Source organism: Balaenoptera acutorostrata, chromosome 3 (assembly GCF_949987535.1).
Source record: "Balaenoptera acutorostrata chromosome 3, mBalAcu1.1, whole genome shotgun sequence".
Classification (NCBI taxonomy): domain Eukaryota; kingdom Metazoa; phylum Chordata; class Mammalia; order Artiodactyla; family Balaenopteridae; genus Balaenoptera; species Balaenoptera acutorostrata.
In genome coordinates, this window is record NC_080066.1 from 68816444 (window position 1) to 68832002 (window position 15559).

General features: G+C 51.4%; 1 protein-coding gene across 2 annotated transcripts in view; it reads left to right on the forward strand.

Moving 5' to 3' along the window:
- Positions 1 to 15559, forward strand: part of ITGA11 (integrin subunit alpha 11) — a 128541-nt gene that overhangs the window by 51525 nt on the left and 61457 nt on the right. For both annotated transcript variants that reach the window (XM_057543338.1, XM_057543337.1), the window contains exon 3: positions 12798 to 12898. In XM_057543338.1, the coding sequence (XP_057399321.1) occupies positions 12798 to 12898 (101 nt within the window). The remainder of the gene's footprint in view (positions 1 to 12797; positions 12899 to 15559) is intronic.

Consider the following 15559-nt stretch of genomic DNA (forward strand, 5'->3'; position numbering starts at 1 on the left):
GGGTGGGGTTGTGTTCCTGTCTTGCTAATTGTTTGGCCTGGGGTGTCCAGCACTGTAGCTTGCTGGTCATTGAGTGGAGCTGGGTCTTAGCGTTGAGATGGAGATCTCTGGGAGAACTTTTGCCCTTTGATATTACGTGGAGCCGGGAGGCCTCTGGTGGACCAATGTCCTGAACTTGGCTCTCCCACCTCAGAAGCACAGGCCTGACACCTGGCCAGAGCACCAAGACCCTGTCAGCCACACGTGAGCCAAGGATTTTGTAACCCAAGGAGGAGGACGTTTCCAAAAATGTCATGACAGGCTTCGCTCTCCAGTGGTTCAAGTGAGTCCTCAGCCTTTGTTTCTTCATGGCTTCTCAAAATGAGAGTAATGCTGTCAGAGTAGCTGTTACTCACGGTCCAGAAGGGGGAGGAGAGAAAGCAATCTGAGCTTTAACCCGACTGAAGAAAGTACTTCGAAGGATTTGGCAGAGTCAATGATTCCCCGAGGCAGCTCAGGGCTCCCTGATGGAACACAGGGCTGGCTTCTGTGTACTCTGCTCTCCTACACCCCATCCACCCCCCAGAGATGGGGAGAGGACCAGGAGGGAGAGAGAGGCCAAGGAGCTGCCCCTTAGCCAGCTGTGTGACCTGGGTGAGTGACCTAGCTTCTCTGGGCTACAGTTTCCTCAGCTTCAACACAAGACTGCTGTCTCTCTCTCACAGGACTCTTGCGAGGATTAAGTAAGTTAATGTCAGGGGAAGTGCCTAGTACGATCCCTGACACATACTAAACACAGCCCCCCAAACATTCGTGCTTGCATGCTTTCATTTATTTACTTGTTTATATAAAGTGCTTTGAAAGTAGATGAACGCATGACCCACTTTTGTCAGTTCTTCTTATTGGGGCACCCTGTCCCCAGTTCCATTATTTCAAAGCCTGATGATCACCTGATAATATAATCTAGGGACTCCTGAAGCTGGCAGAATAGAATTGCCTGTGAAAGTTAAAAAAAGAATACAGATTCCTCAGCCCAATCCAAGACAACAAAATCAGACTCTCTAAAGGTAGGAATCTATACTTTTAAACATCCCCAGGCAAGTCTAATGCCCAGCCAGGTTCTGAAACCACTAAATCCTTTTTTAAGAGTCTGTGAGTTCCCATGCATTCAGGGGTTAGCTCCTTTCCAGGCTTATGTGGAGAGTGACCCTCACTGCCTGAATCCAAAGGAATGACCAATGGCAGGAATATAGAGACCAGAAAGCAGGTAGGGATGACCTGATGAGGGGGGACAATGTGATGCTTCTCAACCAGGTAGGCATCTAACCATCTGTCTAGACTTCAGGCCACTTAGGTAGAGTTCTCTGGGCAAGTGAGGGGAGAATGGAGCAGATTTGGAATGTCAGGGAGGTGTGGGTGGCGAGGAAGACAAGGAATGAGTGATGCGAGCCTGGGTTGAGAATGACTCCACCACAAGCTCTGTGAAGACGGGGACTTGTCTGTCCCTCCCAGGCCCAGCCTTCACCATGGAAGACACGTTAGATAACGCACCTAAGTGCTGGCACCATCAGGACCCAGCTGTCAGTCCTCCCTGCAGGACTCAGCCCCTTCTTCACCTGAATGACATCTATCCACCCGGGAGCCTCCATCCAGGAGTTGCCTGCTCCAGGAAGCCTTCCCAGATGTCTGAGCGAGGGCTCCTCCTCTGTGCCCCGCCCCCACCCCATCTCGCAACAATGTTCTCCACACTCTCAGCCCCACCACACCACTAAGGGTGTAAACTATGCTTCATTCGCCTTCAGTCCATAGTGCCTGGCACACAGCAAGGGCTCAATAACTATTCCTTTGGATTGAACTTGTCCAAGCGTCTCTTTTTACAGATGAGGAAACTGATGCCCAGAGAGGGCAGGTGGATCACCCCAGGTCACTTAGCCCATCCGGGAATAGATCAGAGCTCACCACAGACAGGTCAACAGGTCCAGGACGGAAAAAGAGTATCTGTCCTTTCGCCTCCAGGCCCTCTCCTCTTGTTTGACCTCATCTGAGTCCACGTGGCTGGTGGAAAGAACCATGGACACAGTCAGAATACCGGGTGTCCCAGTCGTGCCTCAGCCTCTACCCAGAGAATCTGGATATTCTCTGGGCCTTGCTTTCTTCTGCAGTCTGATGGGACTACCTCTCCTTGTCTGGCTGCCTCCCCTGGCTGTGGGTAGGATGAAACAAGCTGTTCGGCGTGTACACTGGTCACATACAAACTATCACCATCCTAATTATGAGCCAAAGGAAACAGGCCCACCCAGGATGCAGAAGAGGCACATACCAAGAAATTAAAACTGTACATTCCACTGAGAAACATCTGCCCACACTATTGCTATGTTTACGTTTCATTTCCAGAGGAAAGAGTTGTGATAAAACTGGGGGCGACGGGGGGAGGGGAGACTCAGCATGACTTGGAAAAACAAGCAAGGGTTTATCAGACATTTTGAAAAGAGAAGGGATTTTTACACTGTGGACACAGCCTCTCTGGAGGGACATCAGACCACAGCCACTTTCCTGGGGAGAGCTGGGCCAAGGGCACCCCAAGGTTGGTGGTCCCTCTGCAGATGGCACCCAGAAGAGCTCAGCCCGGCTCTGCTCCCAGCTACATCCCAAGCAGAGTGAAGATTCAGCTTGTCTTTGAAAAATGAGCAGCCTCCTCATTTTCACTCAACAAACAGTTATTGAGCCTTGACTGTGTACAAGGTACTTTGACCAGCACTGAGGGGGAAATTTAAAGATGGATCACGGTCTCCCTCTGCTATCTAGAGGCAGATTATCTAAAGGAGAGAAAAAAACAGACAAGAGAGGTACAAAGCATCACAGGAACTGAGGGAGAGCTTTCAGCTGAGAGATCAAGGGGTGCTTCCTGGAGGAAGAGGCACTGAAGCCAGTTCAGTGGAACTGGACTGGAATGGAGCCAGTTCAGCGGTTTGGGATGAGGGGACCGCACGCACAGAGGCAGGAATGAGAATGCCAGGTGTGGTGAAAAAAGGACAGCAGCCCTGTGAGACTTGGCATCAGGCTGTGAGGAGGGGAGGGCATTGAGCTAGATGGCACAAACTGACCACTCTCTTTTTGACGGTCAGTGGGTCAGGATCTCATTTTCCCTTCGAATGGGTTGAAAATGTTCTTTGCAGTCACGTTCCCTCCCTCTTTGCTCTTCTGTTCTAAGTACTTCTGCACATCAGGGGGAAAATGCTGTCTGGATGTAAGCTGAGGTGGACCCAGAAGTTTCCAGGAACAAGGCAGAGAGCCAATCTTGTGAAATCAACAGCTGTGATGATGCTTGTCAGCGGGCTCTGTGCCCAAGATGACAGGGCGGCTCCGGGGCCAGCCTGCACGGTGACAGGCACATGCTTTGTACCCACTCCTGGCACTGCTATGCATCGCCACTGGTGCACAGGGGTTTTTTATTCATTCGTATTGATAAAGGCCTTGTGCAATGGGAAAAAATTTTTAAAGCACCTAAACAGTTATCAGTAGAAAAAGGGATGAAACTATTTAAATATCCATCAATAGGAGAATGATTAAAAACAAAAAAATAACACTGTGCAAACGGTATAAAGGATGAGGCAGAGCTATACTATCCATCTATACCAGGGCCGCCCCTCACATCCAAGGGGCCTGAGTCAAGAAAACAAACGGGGGCTCCAGCCCACAGCCCACCATCTTTTCTTCCCACCTATAGTTCCCTCTTGGTGATCAAGGGGCCTCACACGTGTGGACACCCCACCCTATATATCCAAGCTCTGTCCACACCCCCAGCAAGCAGCTGCTCCTTGGCTAGCCCCATCAGTGGTATGATTCACCATCAAAAAGACAGATCCAGGGAAGAAGCCTGTCCTGAGCTGTTGGAGCAGGAGACTCTGGCATCCCAGTGACCCAGAGTGGGGGGATGTGGGCTCTAGGTGCCTGTCCCCTTGACCCCTAGGACTCCTCACCCCATAGAAAGAGGAACAGCCAGAGAAGGGTCAGTGCAGGACCCAGGGCAGGGGCCCCAGTGGCCAGGTCTAAGTGTGGAATTGATATATACTGACATGGAAAGTATAAAATAATTAAGTGAAAAAAGCACACTGCAGAACCATGTGTGTAGAATGATTTCATTTTTTAAAATTTCCTACATAAACGCTTAGAAGGTTTTCTGCATCCCTGCTGCTGATGGTAGTTATCTATAGAGGGCTGGGTTAAGAAGGGAAATGAAAAAAGCCTTGCACATTATACTTTGCACGGTTCTGTGCTATGAACATTATACAAGCATGTATTATTTTTATAATCTAAAAAAATTCTTAAATAATACTTTTTAAATGTTACTACTTTTTTGTACCAGTTAAAGTATTTCTTATGTGTTTTCTTGTGACCAAAAGAAACAAAACAAAATTTTTTGAAAATCCAATCCTGCATCATTCCTAGACAGTCAAGGAGGTTGCTGTGGTCATGACCCCCAGATGTAGTAAAAATTCCCTAGACACACATGTTTCTCCACATGTCCAAAGGGCGTCCTATCTGCTTCTTCAGCAGATCTTTCATACAAGGGCTCCCAATCCTGTCTGCACATCTGGGAGCTTCTACAAATAGATTCCAGGTCCCATCCCCCAACTGGCTGAATTAGAATCTTCTGGAGGTTGTGCCCAGAAATCTGCATTTGTAACTCCCCAGGTGATTCTGATGACCCTCGAAACCCTGGGTGGTAAGTAGCCCAGGCAACGGTTCAGTCCCATTTGGTAGATGAGAACACTGAGGCCCAGGACAGTTAACAGCCTTGTCTCAGGGCAGGATGGGCAGTCTGTTGGTTCTTCTGCTAGAGCTGGTTCTTCTTCTCTCCCAGCTGAGTTAACAGGTACTGGAAGACAAAAGGGGGCTTGCTGTCAGCGGTCCCAATTTGCAGGCTATCAGATTGCAGCGGTCCCACTATGCCAGGTGATTAGCTAATTTGTTCAACAACTATATTTGGAGGACCTACTCTGTGCCAGGCACTGTTCTGGGTATTTAGAGCTGCAAACCTGACCAACAAGGTCCTAGCTCCCTTGCATATCAAATTCTGAGAGCTAAGGATGATTAAAAGGCATATGAAGAAGGCAGCATCCGAGAATGCAAAGTGCTATGAGGAAGATAAGGCAGGGTGAGGAGGTGGGGAGTGACAGGTGGTCCGGAAAGGCCTCTTTGGGGAGGTGACATTGGAGCTGAGCCCTAAATGATGACCCGGCTGTGCCCAGCATTCATAGCAGCCTTGGTAAAAGTGGGGACAGACAGGTGAGCAGCAGTGAGATAATATAGAGCCTCAGAAGACATGATGAAGGGGATGGATTATACTGGAATGGATTTGGGGCTTTGAGCCCAGCGAGGGTTGTGGTCGCCATGCCTCTGCTTCCCCTACACGGTGCTTCTCAAACATGAGTGAGTATCTGCATCCCCTGGAGGGCTTGTTAACACGCAGATGCTGGGCCCCACCTCCAGTTTCTGATTCCCTTCCTTGTTGGTCTCAGGTAGGGCCGAAGACGTTGCATTTCTGATAAGCTCCCGGGGGAGGTGGACGCTGCTGGGCTGGGAACCACTCTGAGAACCACTGCTGTGTTGTAACGGCCTGTTGACCTGCCTGTCTCCTCTATTAGGCTGGAGGTCTCCTGAAGGCAGAGACCACATCCTGGTCACCATTGTGCCCCCTGTGCTTGGTGCCTTCGTAGGAGCTCAGTAGATGCTTAAGATGCAGTGAATGAATGAGGGTGTGGGTCATCAGCAGCATGAAATAATATCTGTAAAGGCCTTAGAACATACAAGCACTATGTAACTGTGTTAGGCAGGGTTCCTCAGAGAAACAGAACTGATAGATAGATAGATAGATAGATGATAGAAAAAGAAAGAGAGAGATTATAAGGAGTTGGCTCATAGGATTATGGAGGCTGGCAAGTCCCCAGATCTGCAGTTTGAGTCAGCAAATTGAAGACCCAGGGGAGCTGATAGTGTAGTTCCAGTCTGAAAGCAAACAGGCCAGAGACCTAGGAAGAGCCGACACTTCAGTTTGAGCCAAGGTAAGAAAAAGCCAGTGCCTCAGCTCGGAGGCAGTCAGTTAGAAAGGATTCTCTCTTATTCAGGGAAGGGTCAGGATTTTTGTTCTATTCAGGCCTTCAACTGATTGGACAAAGCTCACCCTCATTGGGAAGGACAATCTACTTTACTCAGTCTACAGATTTAAATGGTAATCTCATCCAAAAGCACCCTCACAGACACACCTAGCCTAGTATTTGACCAAATATCTGGGCACCCCTTGGCCCAGTCAGGTTGACACATGCAATGAACCATCACAGTACACGTAGTTGTTTAAATACACCCAGTGGATTCTCATCTCTGGTGAGGGATTTATGGAGGCAGGGAGAGTAAGGAATGTGCTGGCAAACAGAGGGGTTCTCACTTTCCTGGACTCCTCCTCCTCAGGAGTCCAGCCCTGCCAGGCATCTGAGCCACAGTGAGCCACAAGCCCCTCCAACCAGCCCAGGGAGACCTGGAGGTGCCAACCCCCCTCGACAGGTCCCGGGTCAGGGGCTCTCCCTCTGCACCCCACCCCCAGCCAGGACCAGGGTTTGCTGCACTCAGCACTTCTCCAGCCCCATCTTGAACACATTAGCCACCATACTCAGCTGGCTGAAAGAGGTTACATTTTCCATGGAGAGAGGAGAGAAACAGCCTCGCTAGAGGAATAGTCTCTCTTTGTTCCCTTGAGCTCTCTGCTCCTCAAGTGGGAGCCCCTCCCTGAAGCCCGATCTGATTTCAGGGAAGGAAATGAAGCCAGGAGAGAAACGGAACAAAGGGCCTGGAGTGGGTTTGAGTGGAGGAGGGGTGCTGGGAGAGGGGAACAGGTGAGAAAGGGAAGAGGCTCCCGGGGAGCAGGCCCGGCTGGCTCCGGGGAGGGTGGCCCTCTCTCCATGCTGGGTGCTGCCCAGCCCCCAGAGCTTCCCAGTCCTTTACAATGGTGGACGAAGCACTGGACTCGCAGTCCCAGCTCCGAAACTGACCAGTGTCTCCCCACAGGCTTGCTACATCCACCTTCTGAGCCTCAGATACAATCTGCCCTTCCAGCTCCAAAGCTGTCCTGGTGATCAAAATCAAATGCAGGTCAATCACATCAAAAGGGATTCACTAAAATGAAAAGAATTGTTGGTAATAATTGGATTTCCTGGGATGCAAGGTCTAGGTCTTGAGGAGAGGAGCAAAGAGGCTGACCTGGGAGGGGATGCAACCCACATCTTGCCTTTCCTAGGCAGTCCGTGCTGGTCCCTGGGCTCAGGACCTTCTCCAGGGGCAGGCCCATCAGTTGCAAATATCCTCTTTCCTTCCCCAACAGCTGACGGCCTTTTTGTTCCCACGGCTTCTGCCGGCCCCTTCTGCTGGGGAGCTAAACTGTTCACACCTGCCTTCCCAGACACAGCCAGTAAAAGGCGGAGCAGAGCCAGCCTCTGCCTCCAGGCTTTCCAGCCTCCACGGCTTGGGTGGGGGCACCGCCCTGGAAGTCAGGACACCCTGCACCAGTCCTGCTCTGCCACCATCTCCTCTGAGTCCTCATGCACAATACCTCCTATGCCTCGTTGGTATGTGACAAGCCTAGGGAGAGGAGCCTCCACGTTTCCTCCCAGCTCTGATGGTCTGCAAGGCCAGTTACCAGGTAACTAGAAACATCTGGAGTGCAGGGCTCCCTGTCCAAGGGGCTGTTTTAAGTGGGATGCACACAGAACAAAAGGATTTCTGTTCCCACAAGGCTGGACCAGGGGACAGTTTTATGCATTCAGTTAAACAACCAGAGAGAAATAATATACGTGTTGTCGGCAAGTCTGCCCACCACTCACACAGTAAGTATATACCCCAGATGGAACGTGAGCAGGGGGTTATGAATCTGCTCCTCTCTCATTGGTCCTGGATACTGTGTTCCTCTTATAGCATGGTAATATATGGAATTTCTAGGGGTAATTTTAACTATGTGCTTCTTTTTTTTTTTTTTTTTTTTGCCTTGCTCATTCTAGTTAGGATGTTTTCAGTTATAAATACCTGAAAACTTAACTCAGACTTATACAGTAAAAAGTAGTTATTGCTTATATATCTGAAAAGTCCAGCAGCAGTCACCCTTCAGGTATAGTTTGATCCAGGGGTTCATAGTATCAGTGGGACTTCAGCTTTTTCTCTTGATGCTTCTCTCATACCCCTCATCATTACAAGGTGGCTGCTAGCAGTTCCACACCCTACGTCTGTACCCTGTGGCATCCAGAGAAAAGGGACCACTTTGGTCCCTAAAGCCCAAGAGGAGGTCCTGAGATTGGGGTGACTTACATCATTGGCCTACTCAGTCCCTTCAGTCCAAGGATAACACTGGCCTGGCCTGCAGTATATGCTCAGTCCCTACAACTGGGAATGAAGCCAGATTTCCTAGATCCCCAAACAGAAATGAGGACTGTTGGGAAGAGGGAAATGGAAAATCAAGCAACAGTGACTTTAAACAGGAGCCGGGTCACTGCATTGAACCTCTGCGCACAGAAACTATTCAATTTCTCGGCAACCTTTTTTCCAGGCACTGAATCTGGAGGCTCCTCCTAGGCCTGAGGCAAAGCTAAAAGCTCTTGAAACTGCTGCTGCTGTAGACTGTCAGACAGAAGGTCAGAACAGTCCCTGGGGACCTTTTACCCTGGGCTTCAAGACCACCCTACATTAGTGTGGCAGGGCAGATGAGGGCATCTTGGCCCTCAAGGAATTATGATGCTAAAGCACTGGCCACAGCAGTCAGCAGGGATCACATACTGGTTTATGTGGGAAAGCCTGGGCTAATCAGTGAGGGTTTCCTGGAGCAGGTGGGACTTTGTGTGCTGGGTCTTAAAGGGTGGGGTCTGCACACCATAGCGGATGCACAGGACAGTATACTGGAGCCCAGATATAAAACGACTCAAGTTCTATTTAGGTTTATCTTTTATCTGAAAAAAATAGGATTTCTGATATTCAATACACAGATTGCCAGCTGTACACTGGTATAACTTACATACAAATTTACATATTTGGGGAGTACACATTACCTTTTTTCTTTATAGGAGTGTGCAGTTTAAAAGGTTTGGAGATTAAATTGCCTTGAAGGATGGAACCAGGGCTAAGGTCCCCACTGGGCCTTGTTGGAGAGGGTGTGAGGTAGGGATGCAGGGGCCCCTTCTCCTACGCTATATCATGCTGGGATCCCAGGAGCCTAGCATGCAGAGGGGCCACATCCTGCCGTCCTCAGGTGGCCGTCCCCACAGTGAGCCTCCTCCCTTGGCAAGGCCCTGCTTAGAAAGCAACCACTAGAGAAGGGTCCTCCAGGGCTGTGGCTGAAGCCTGCCACCAATTCTCCCATCCGCAGCAGCCCTGCTCCCCGCCTCCGTAGGAGGAAGGCCGGGAGCCCACAGCCAGTGAGTCACGGCACACAGCCCATGGAAAGGGCCCGATGCTCACCACGACCTTTGGGGTTTGTCATCTGGTGCCCATGCCAGAGGGTATAGGGTGTCCAGCCCCTGAGAAGCACAGCGGGCCCTGAGGCTGCAGATGGCTATATAAGGCTGAGGCCGCAGGAGTGACAGGGGTGCCAGACCCCAGGAGCAATTTGGCTGGTCTCAGTGGTGACACAAACATTTTCCCTGTGCTTTGCCATTATCCCCCGACAGCAAGACTGAATCATATCCTCAAAACCTCAAGCCCGACGGGCGGACGTAATGCCAAGAATCAAGAACAGCAAAGAGGGCTAACCCAGGCCCTCCCTTCATGGCAAAAAAATATTTGGGACAACACAGAGAAAGCTGCCCCAGGAGAACTAGTGCCAGCTCTGCCACAAACTGTGGGGCCTGGGTCAGCTCATCTCTCCAGGCCTCAGTTTCCGCATCTGTACTATGGGAACAGTAAGCCCTGTCCTGCTACCTCATGAAGTGCCAAGGACCCCCAGAGGAATCAGGTTTGGGAGAATGGGGATAGGACGTAGGGGGTGGCCCTTGTTCTTTGAAAAGGACACAGCCTGGTCTTGAGGCAAATTTGGGGTCATGACGACTTGGTGTATTTACTGCCAGATTGTCATATGTTGGCCACTTCAAGGACAGATGACTTCTAGGAAGGCTCCAGTCTTTGTGGACTTTTTGTGGACTCTCCTATATGTAGGAGCTTACCTAGATATACCCCTTTCTGTTTGTCAGTGCCTTGTGGCATCTGTGGCTCCCCAGATGACCCTAGGTGACCTCCTAGGTGACCCTAGGAAGTAGGCAATAGTGGAATTGTTAACCCTATTTCATGACCAAGAAAACCAAGGTCAATGAACTTCTCCAGGCCACACGGCAAGCGTGTGACAGAATCAGGATGAAGAAACACCCAGCCCTGGAATCTCAGCCCAAAGATCTTGCCCTGTAATTGGGACTCCACCAAGTTGTCTTTGGGGCCTCAAGAGTTCCACTCTGTAAAATGGGGAGAGTTGTGAGGAGTCTGCCTTGTCAGGCAGCGGGAGTGTTTTCTAGAAGACACACGGTCATCGCTTTTCTAGAAGATGGCCAGGTTTTGTTTTTTCTAATCTAGAACTTGCTGTGCCTGATTGTCCCAGAGGCACCCTGCGAGGTGTTCCTCGAAGGCATGCTTCCCAGAAAGCACTCACCATCAGGCAGTGGTGTCCTAAGAAGGAACATCGCTCTGGGACACTTGGTCACACACCAGGTTGACCTTGAAAATGGGAGCAGCCAGAAAAGCAACCTTGGAGCCCAAACTTTCCTTACTGACCTCTCTCCCATCTCCTTCTCTCTCTCTCTCTCTTTTTTTTTTTTTTTGGCTGGAAAAAATGGAGCAGCCTTGACCACACAATCACTCGCAGAATTAAGTAGCCAAAAATCACATTGTCTAGACAAATAGCTTTTATGAGTCCAGTTAATTCCTGCCAGTCAAAAATAGGCACGCTTAATAAGCAATAAGCGGATATATTTAGAATCTGTCATTATCTGGTCCCCAGGGGAGAAACCTCAGCTCTTATTACATAGACTCTAATTTCAAACAGAGCTCTGTTAACTCCCACGCTGGACCTTAGTTCTTTCCTGACGGCACAGAGAGGTGGGTGGGAGCCGGGCAGGGAGATATTTGACCACAAGAAGCTACTTAAGTCCCGTGTTGCCTGAACCTCCAGGTCCGTCCCTCTCAACCATCTTAAGCCAGAAAACGAGCAATTGCTTCTTCTTTGGGTCATGTTTCCAGGGGGTGGCAAGTTGTCGTGAGAGCAGGGCTACAGAAAGGTCTGCACGCTCCCAATGTGTCACATGTCCCTGTGCCCCTCGGGGTCTGGGAGACCTCCAGGGCTGTGTGAGCCGTGGCACCTCCTGCCATGACGGTGCAGCTGTGCCTGGGAGAGTGGTTCCTGACTTGCTGTTAGCACCGGGGCCTGAGCCAAGCAGGCGGACGGTGGCTGAGAGCAGAACTGACACCCAAAGCCTAGAGGGGTCCAGATATGCCAGAGGCAGGTGATGCTGAAGGGACACAGTGCCCAATTTCAGGGTTTTGCTTCACGTCAGCACTGGGATTCCAGCTGCCTGGCTGGGCCACTCTGGATCACCTCCAATGGTGCTGCCCGCTGGTGGGCCAGGGATAAGACATAGAGGGGGCTTTGGGGCACTCTAAGGAGAGGGCCTGGGGGCTGTCCAGGTTGTGGTGGGATTCTCCCTGGCCCCGAGGGAGGTGGCACTGCCGGGGCTTGGCCAGGTCAGGAGGGAGTGGCCGCTCTTTCTCTAGAAATATGTGTGCATGTAAGCAACATGCGTTAACTTCTAGTGGGTGCATAACAAATTAGCACAAAGTATTGATAGATGGCTTCCCAAAACAAGTTTATTCTCTCACAGGTCTGGAGGCCAGACCTCCAAAATCAGGTCGTCGGCAGGGCTGTGCTTCCTCTAAAGGATCTAGGAGAAATCTTCCTTGCTTCTTCCAGCTTCCAATGGTCCCAGGCATTCTTTGGCTTGCGGCAGCTTCACTCCTAGCTCTGCCTCCATCTTCACATGGCTTCCTCTTCTCTCTGGGTCTCTCCTTTGTGTGTCTCCTTAAGGACACATCATTGAATTTAGGGCCCACCTAGGTAATCCAGGATGACCTCATCTTGAGATCCTTAACTACTATTGCAAAAACCCTTTTTCCAAACAAGGTCACAAAGGCATAGGCTCAAGGCAGAAGGCCCAGCTGGGTGGTTGCCCCTTGCCATTCTTTAGCCCGGCTGGCTGCCTTGCCCACCCTGAGCAAAGACTTAGTGCCTCAGGGGACAGCCATGAACACTGTGCAACATGCCCCAGCCCCCAGGTCACCAGCTGAAAGACTCATGTAAGGTGAGGAATGAGGCCACCCACAGGTAGTGGCAGATGGCCAAGACTCCAAAATCATCCTTCCTCTGCCTGAATGACCCCTATTACCACAGTCCCACCATCTAGCAAACTCATATTCATCTGTTAAGACCCAGCTCAAGAACACCTCCTCCATGATGTCTGCCCTGCCCTCTTCTCACAGGGATGGCCTCCATCCCATTTGTTGCCAGACCCATGCGGTCTTCATCTCTGTGTCTCCAGATCCTGGCAAGGGCCTGGATAGGCCACAGCATCCCTCTTCCAGGGAGACGAAGGTCTGAGTGTGAGGGTATGCGTGAGCTGCCCCTCCAGGATTCCCTCCCACCCTCCCTACCCTACTCTCCCCTCAACACTGCCCCGCAGGTTCCATCCTTTGCCAGGAAGGAGAACCTCCCCCAGCATCTTCACTTGTCTTCTTTTCCTTCCCAGGTTGGTCATCGGCGCTCCACTGGAAACCAACGGCCATCAGAAGACAGGAGACGTGTACAAGTGTCCAGTGACCCAAGGGAACTGCACCAAGCTCAACCTGGGTAACTTGGGCCACTGGTCTCTCCACAAGGAGGCCAGCCATTGTCCAGGGTGGGTCAGGTGCTGAAACACGTCCCTGCCCACAGTCACACTGTGAGGTGACCTAGCTGGTGTTGCTGTCCCCATTTTACAGATGAGGAAGCTGAGGCCAGAGAGAGGAAGTGACTTTCCCACAGTCACACAGCTTGTCAGAGGCTGGCCAGGATTCACACCCAGGTCTCCAGTGTCCCAGGCATGGCTATTTCTGCCTCATCCACGGCCCCTCAGCACAGGGGAGCCAGGACCATTTCCTATCTTTTTTTTCTGACTTTGAAATAATAACAATAGCCAACATTCATATGTCTTATATACCGTTCACCACATGCCAGGCACTGGTTTAAGCACTTTTAGGTATTTTTTGACTCATTTAATCCCCACAACAACCGTATGAGATTTAATCATTAACGACAGCCTGTGGAGGTGAGGGGACCTGCCCGGGGTCACCCAGCTAATAAGCAGCAAGGCCAGGATTCCAACCCAGGCCGTCTGCAGCCACCCCCTAACCACTGCGCAGCACTGCCTTTCTGATGACTCTGTTCCTCGCTGAAGCGCTCCAGGGCACAGGGGAGCAGCTGTGAGCAGCCTCAAGGCCTTCCAAGTCCTTGTAAATCTCCGTGTACACGTGCGCATGTGTGCACACAGCCTGCGTCCACTAAGGCGCACGCACCACTCCTCTAAAGCACTTCTGCTTTGTCCTAAAGGTCAGACAGTGGCCAGGCCATCACTTTGCTTTCAAAAGGGAGCGAAAGTCCCATTTGGGCTGAGAAGCTGCGATTCCAGGACTGGCCTTCCCCAGGGCAGGACCCTCAGCCTCCCACTCTTCCAGGAGGCGAGCCTCCATCCTAGAGCAATGGAGTGGGGTCCCCTGGGGAGGCTGTGGGGAAGCAGGGCCTGGGGCGGGGTTGGGGGGTGGGGAGATGGCAGAGCTTTAAGCGATAAGCAGATGGATGAAAAGGCTACATCAAAGAGAAAGCATGTGAAACCAGATCCCCAGGGCAGCCAGCTGTCCCAGCACATAGTGCTGGACGCTCCCGCTGGCCACATCTGTGTCAGGGCCGTGGATGGGAAGTTCAAACCCCAGCACAGCCGGGGGCCCAGGCTTCAGTGAGGAAACGGTCCAGGGCGGGCGGGAGTCCGGCTGGCGGCTTATGGATCCCGGTCGTCACCACCCTGAGAGCACAGGCTCCCAAACAAGCCAAGCTGGATTCTCCTTCCAGCTGTACAGTTTCCTCACTGTGTGTCCAGGGGGAGCTCGCACCCTCTCTCTGAGCCTCTGTTCACTTATGTGTGACTCTGGGATCCATCCCAGGTCTAATATGTCCCCCAGCCTTTCATGAGCACCTAGTATGTGCCAAGCACGATGCTAGTTATTGGGGATACAGCAGGGAACAAGGAGCCAAGGGCTCTGCTGGGAGGGCACAGTAAGCGAGGAGACAAACTACAGTAGAAAGCAGGATCATCTCAGGTGGGGAGAGATGCTGTGCGATAAACCAGGTGTTATGATAAGAGAGGCTGGGTGGGGAGGAGGTAGGGAACAGGTACTATCTTAGCAAGGTGATCAGGGAAGGTTTCCCTGGGCAGGTAACTTTTGAGCAAAGGTCTGATGGTGAGATGGAATCAAGTGGGACCACAGCATTCCAGGCAGAGGAGAAGCAAGTGCAAAGGTCCTGAGGTAGGAATGAACTTGCTCTGTTGGAGGATGGAAAGAAGGCTGGGGCAGAGGGAGCAAGGGGGGTGGTGGTAGATGTGCGCACTGAGCTTGGGGCCTGGGCCACTGAGAAAAGCCCCTGGTCCAGGTGGGGACCAATACACATGAACCCATCATTTAGGTTCCTCTATCGCTCTGGTTTCCAATGTGGACCTAATTTCCCTCCGAAGGAGGAGGAGCCCCTGCTGGCAATGGGAGACATGATGCCATCAGACTCTGAAACTGGGGCTTAAGCTGGGAGGCGGTGGGCAGCAAAGTGCATGGAGGCCGAGGAAGAGTACTGGTCAGGAAGCACCTCATTTGAGGAGAGTTTCTTTCCCTCCCAATGAGGAGGCAGGAGGACCATCTGTCAGTTTATCCCCACAGTGGAAAATGCAAGGCAGGGAAACCTGAGTCCTGGTTTTTCCTATGGCCTCTCCAGGCTCTGAGCCCCACTCAGCCAGGAATGTTCTTTCCTTTCTCTCCAGGGAAGTGGGTGTCAGTTATTCACACCTCAGTGTTGAAGGGTCTACCTACCTCTGGTGCTTTTTTTCCCAACACCTGGATGAAGTCAGGGTTTTCGCTGAGCGGCAGGGGCTCAGGGGGAGGGGATGTGATTCTGGAAGGCAGGCCCTGTGTGAGGAGGGGCTTATGCCCCAGCCCTCACACAGACCCACTGAGAAAGGTGTAAGTCTCTCCTGGTCACAGAGGGGAGGTTAGTAACTGCTCCAAATCCATGAGCAGCAGAAGCCAGACTTGAACCTGAATCTTTCTTACTCCAATGCAAGGGTCTTCTTCCCCACCATGCTATCTGCTTCCTGGCCTACAGTTTCACTGAGGACCTCAGTCATTGAGACAAGGGAGGAAGAGAGGGAGCGGGGTGAGGTGGGGGACGCACCCTTTAAATAAATGGGGAGCAGAATTCTCCAAGCCGCTG